Raw genomic sequence first — 6,193 nt, 5'->3', positions numbered from 1 at the left:
CTGGATGGCATCCTGTCCCTCAGGCGTGATCTAGTTGATGAGCACAGGATTATTATTCTGTTGTGTACCATGGAGAGAATAAATTAAACCCACTGGAGAGCTGCGTGTGTACAGATAAGGAAGCTGGAAGAAATGAAAGGGCATGAATAGACAATATCCATTACCACTTTCCTGGGAATTTCATAGGAATGTGGACAACAGTTTTGGGCTAACAATTTCCAAAGTGACTATATGACTTAGAAGCACATGTGCCACTGAAACCCAATGGCATAAAGATGCCAACAAGGTGAAAAGGAGTGTCCTTGTGTCCTAGTAACTATGCTAAAGGCCAAGACAAGTTTACACTCAGGTTTTTGATCCGTGCATTTTTTAACTCAATTTAATGAGCTAAATACTCTGAAAACATGTTGGTGCATTGCTAATGAAGAAACTCAATTAAGCTGTGAATTTGATAATAGCAGATCTTTAACAACAAATCGAAGCACAGAGACTTTTTTGTTATACTGGAAACATATGTAGACATGTACAGAATTCATTCCAGCCTGAGTAACATGTGGTATCATTGTGTTTGTTGCTATTACTAGGTATGGTCAGATGACTGCAGGAAGCTACTGCTACATTGGGCCTCAGGGAATAGTCCATGGGACTGTGGTAAGAAACTGGGGATGCCTTTTGGAGGAGGGTATCTCCTGCAGTGGCTGGTTATTGGAGTGGATTGGATTGCTATAAGAGAATGTTCTGGCTACCAAAGAAATTCTCATTGCCTGTTCCTTAAAAAATTAGTGTCCTTCCACTCAGATGGCACCTTATCCAGAACGCAAACCTGAAGGAATCTGCAGTCAAGGCCTCAATCTGAGCTCATATATAGCTACAATAAGTGAAGTATGAATTGACATTTTCTTAGCTTGTTTTCTTAGCTGTCTTCCTCAGCTGTCTTTTGCAGCCATCCTGAATAAGTCTCTACACCCCAAGAGCAGCATGTTGGGAACCACTGATTATTCTATTCTATTTCATGGTGAGAGAAATAAACATAATCAGGATAGATGGTTTCATAACATGTTTCCTTCTTAAAGGATTAAAACAGTTTCATGGTCCCAGCAACCTCCGAGTTTCAAACTCTGTTTGCAAAAGGGACAGAAGATCTTTAAATTTCAGGGACTCTAGGAAAAATAGCTCCTGATAATTGCTATATTGTGTTGTGTGCAGCTCACAGTGCTCAATGCAGGCCGTCGCTACTTGAAGGCAGAAGACCTGTCTGGAAAGGTGTTTGTTACTTCTGGTCTTGGAGGGATGAGTGGGGCTCAAGCAAAGGCTGCAGTCATTGCTGGGTGTGTGGGGATCATTGCAGAGGTGAGAGCAATGCTTCTTTCATTTTGTCGTCTCTCCATCATGTGCTGAATCTCCTGACTTCCCTCATTCCCCTGATCTGACATGTTCCTCAAGTAACCCTGACAAGCCAAACTCAAAAAAATATACTCTTTTCTAAGATCTGTCTGTCCTTGTCACTGTTGAGCATTTTTCATTGCTATTCCACTATCTATTTGTTCACTCACTGGATCAGACTGCTTCACAAATAATGCAGAATGATGCTCTCAGATGAGCCATTCTCAGTGCTTGAGCTACCCTCATTCCATGTGTGAAAGGGTGTAACTTCCATAGGCAATTCCCATGGGAACCGCACCCTCTTATGCAAAAAAAGTCTATGTTAAAAAGGTAGTTACATTACAATTAATCTTTAATGCCTCTGGCACCCTTATCAGGTGCAATGGAAAGTACCCGTTGAAAATGTTGGTATGATTCACTCATCAAGATTGGGATTAACGAAGTTGCTTGGTGTTGTGATTCTATGAAGTCAATGGGGTTTTGTAAAACTGGGAATTTTAAAGTTGGCTTATGTGTGAAGATGGTGAGGCTAATTACAAGCACTTAAGAGAATCCTAGTTTGTAGACAATGAAGGTAAGTTCTTCTAAGGGAAAATGCTGATGATGGAGAAGTTCTGTATCACCATTTTTGCTGTTTTCTGAAGCTCACCCACAGCATATATTTTGTAGAGAGTATTTCATCCTGATGTCATGTTTCTCTGTTCCAAATATGTTAAAATAACCCAACTATTTCCTCCCATAAACAAAGAGGATCTAATAATGATCTGTGATTCAAAGACTGCTAATGTCCAAACAATTGGAATAGTGTATGATAGGATACACTGGATTCACAGATATCCTTAACTATCATATATAATGTGGAACATCAACGTCATAATCTTGGTATGTATATATGCCTGTAAGTTTTGAGTGAAATAATACATTTTCATATAAAAAGGTAACATTAGGTTCTCCTAATACCTGCATTTTTCAGCTATTATGCTTATTATAGTGTTCTGTTCTAACAAATCAGATGGAAGGATGGACACAACAATTTTTCAACAGAAAATGTTGCTCTGCAATTCTGTGAAAACGGTAGTGAATCTCATTAATGATACTGACTTTTGAGAAACAATAAACACTTCCATGCATTTCTTTCCTCATGACTATCTTTGAATTCAATACACTGGGGAAACATTTTTGGTGGAGCAGATATAGGACTGACCAAAATGCATTGAGCTCTTTTGATTATCTGTAGCTGATGAGCTCTTGTTACTGCTCCAGAGGAAGAAAGATTTTGAGAACCGAACTCCAGTGGGAGTTTAGCCTTCTCAGCCAAAGGCGTTTATAGAGAGAATTAGCTGGCAGACCTCTGCTGTAGGCATGTCACTTGCTGCAGTGGAAAGGGTAAGAATATTGCAATGTGACCCATGTTAATTATAATTGAACTTCAAAACATAATAGGTCAGACTGCCCATGTGGCATGCAGTAAATCTGACCTGCTCTGGCTAGCTCGGGTCTTACTCAGGGAAGGTTAGGGTTTCATCTGTTTTACAATGATGGTACCAAAGTGTTTTTGTTAGCACATGAGTTTTGCATGTATTTGAGATCTTATCAGGTACTCCCTGCAGATGAAATAAATTTATCCAATTTATTATTGAATAAATTATTATTGAATAAATTGTCTTTATTCAGACTTCTACTCTGTCATCATGATCTTTCAAATGCTAGAATACAAAGGAAAGATTCCAGTGAAAGCTATTCATAGCAGTCCTTTGTCCTTTTCATCTCTACGGCTGCAGATGATTTTGTTCGGGAGACTGAATATTGCCTGGTTTTTATCTCCTGTGAGATGATCCTTGTCGGAAATGAGTCTCAGGAGCACATGTGGAGAGCTATATATATGTACATATTATTTATTTAAGGAACTATTTATGCAAATGACACTGATGAATTGTGTAAGAGATGTCATTTTGTCAGCCAGGGCTTCCGAAGCTCAGACAGAAGGGATTAATGGTGCAAGTCTTTTACCTCTTCTGTTTGACACGAAGCAGATTGTAATTTTATTAAATAACTGTGTGGAGGGCCAGACTATCTCCTCTGAGCTGCACTAAGCTCCCTAGGGTTACATGGAAGGTGACATTAACTCATCATGTTTGTGCAATTTTTTAAACTAGTGAAATGCTGATCAAAAAATGAGCATATTTTTGAAAGTGTGGTTCAAAGAAAGCTAGTTTTCTTGAGTACGCTATCAAGTCTGTGAAAGACTAAGACTGTTGGAGAGGTCTGAAGTAAAATATGTAGGATGTGGTAACAGATTTAAATAGATCTGATCTGTGTTATGCTGAGCTTTAAATGAACCCAATTCCTGTAATTCATATGGGCCATTTAATAACTTTCCTCCTTACTGATTTAAATAACTCCCAAAGAAGCTGTCCCCCACGGCACCTGACTTTATTGAATAATTCCATTCAGTGACACTGATATTATCATTATCTGGGGTTTTGGAAGGATAGTCTTTATTACTGACGTGGAAAATGATGGAAGGTTTCTCGTGCTAAGAATAATTAGGAAAGAAAAGGTTTCCTGGTGTTCAATCAACTCCTGAATACGGAACTTATTTAATTTACATATAAATACTTTGTTAATGAGAAATAATAGAATGAAAACAACAGGAGTAGGTTATAGAGAAGTAAAAATGCTTTAATGAAATACCAGAAGATACTCAGGTTATGTGTTCTTGTGCACACATACCACTGTGGGTGTTTAAATCTGTTGCTACCACAGAAAATTGTCTTGAATTAATTTTGCCACTTGCTTTATGCCACTGATAGCTCATTATAAACGTCTTAATGATGTGCAAGTTTGTACATTGAACCATTAGTATGGAATTTGTGCCAAAGGCTTCACAGTTTGTCTATCCGTTATATTTTTATCCTGTCTCTTATGCATATACACACTGACACACACAGAAGCTGAGCCCAGAAGAGAGTACAGATTTAGGATTGGGTTTGTTTGGAGCTTCAAAGTTCAAACAAGAGGGAATTAAAGACGTAGTTTTGTTTTGATCCATTCAATTTTTCATAGGCATTAGCCAGCTGGGACAAGAAAATTCTTTCATCTTTTCTTTTCCATATTTGGTTGAGATTTTCAAACAGCAGTTGAAGAACAAAAGTGAGGGTCAATTTTATTCAGCAAACCATTGCTTCATCCTGGGCAGTTTGGCAGAAATGTCTCTCTCTGAGCTGATCAAAGAAAATATTTATTTCCTTAATTAAATAGAAATTTTATTTTCACAGAAAATAGGCAGATTTGAAAAATAAATTGGAAACATTTTGGCTTTCATTTTTTTCAATATAATCATGAAAAGAAACAACAAGAATAATTGAAATTGGTGGAAAAGTATTACCTCTTGTGCAATTTTAATGATAATTTTTGGCTTGTAAAATATTTTGGGAAGTGATGTATCAAAAAGTCTTTTTCTTGCTTTGAGCCTGGAGTAAAAGAGAACAGAAAGTGTAAAAAAATCAGAGGTGAAAAATAAGTATTTGAACAATCACAAGGCAGGGCTATTCCCTTTACCTATTTGTTACTTTTTCTTGCAGACTAATTGAAAAGCTAAAGGTAAAAGTGACTGGATAGGGGAAGCAGGAGTTTTAAGATGTCTGCTATTTCTCTTAGGTTGATGAAGCAGCACTTCTGAAACGTCACAAGCAGGGATGGCTGATGGAAATCTCTAACAACCTGGACCATTGCATTGCTCGCCTTAGGTATGACTTGTAACATAATTCAGTGAGTTTCTCTCTGCTTCCTAATCCTCACTTTGCATCTTTCTGCATTGTGCCATTTTAGTGTGCATATAGAAGGGGTTGAAGGACAACTCTTCTTATTCCAGGTCTGCTTTTGAATGTGAATCCATCCTTCCAAACAGCAGCAATCATTATTAGTGACTACTAATGCTTATTGCAAGCCACTACCAATTCTTCATATCATTTATATATGTTAAATGTGTCTTCATTCAGTTTCATGAATATGCATAGAGCAATTACAAATAATGTCACACTTGAAGCATCACTCAAGCTTTCTGCAATCAGTGATTAACAATTACATAAAGGTTGAAAGATCTGTTGCCTAGATGAGTGTTGGAAACCACATATAGACTTTTTTTGCTCGGTTTTACTCTGTGTATGATTTGTACATTGGAAGATGGAATTCATGAGGTGCATTTTCTTCAACCAATCTTTTTAATCTATTCTAGAGACGCAAGAAAGAATAAAATTGCCCTTAGTTTGGGTTACCATGGGAATGTGGTAGATCTATGGTAAGTAGTATATATGGATAATGGATACATTAATGCTCTTGCTTGTTAGTCAACCTGGAATTAGTTCCCAAACTTGGAGGAGAAGAGGCATTAAACCTCGTGCTGAGTTCATTACTCTAGATGCCCATGAAAAACTGTATTGTCACAAAAAGGGTCTTCATCCTTGTGTTCCAGTTCCCAGTTGCTTCTCATGCACCTTCTCCTTTCCTTATGGAACAATGAATTTGTTAGGGAACGAAATCCCTAAGATTCTTCCTTGAATTAAGAAAGAATTTATCCCTTTCCTTCTAACCTTTTGCTAATTGGATAGCAAGAAAATGTCTTTGACTTTAGTGAAGAATAGAAGTATTGAGGTATTGACTGAATAAAAATAATCAGATGACGGATAGAAGTTCTGGCACTCTTGAGGCTTTATCCAATGGTAAATCTTATTGTCACACCATATACCAAAGGTGGAGACTGACCAATAAGACTGGTATGTCGTACTGGCATCTCACTCATCTATCAGCA

The 6,193-nt window shown here is 37.5% G+C and overlaps 1 protein-coding gene across 1 annotated transcript in view; it reads left to right on the top strand.

Annotated features, from left to right (window-relative positions):
- Positions 1 to 547: 547 nt before the first annotated feature.
- UROC1 (urocanate hydratase 1) overlaps positions 548 to 6,193 on the top strand; it is a gene marked incomplete at its 5' end in the record, with an annotated part of 27,688 nt that continues 22,042 nt past the window's right edge. Inside the window, 4 exons of the mRNA XM_009581228.1 lie at positions 548 to 651; positions 1,207 to 1,350; positions 5,044 to 5,132; positions 5,621 to 5,683. Of these exons, the coding sequence (XP_009579523.1) occupies positions 548 to 651; positions 1,207 to 1,350; positions 5,044 to 5,132; positions 5,621 to 5,683 (400 nt within the window). The remainder of the gene's footprint in view (positions 652 to 1,206; positions 1,351 to 5,043; positions 5,133 to 5,620; positions 5,684 to 6,193) is intronic.

The sequence above is a fragment of the Fulmarus glacialis genome, unplaced genomic scaffold (genome assembly GCF_000690835.1).
Source record: "Fulmarus glacialis isolate BGI_N327 unplaced genomic scaffold, ASM69083v1 scaffold29517, whole genome shotgun sequence".
In the NCBI taxonomy this organism is placed as follows: Eukaryota; Metazoa; Chordata; class Aves; order Procellariiformes; family Procellariidae; genus Fulmarus; species Fulmarus glacialis.
Note: the sequence above shows the minus strand (reverse complement) of the source record. Positions and strands in the feature narration are given on the sequence as shown.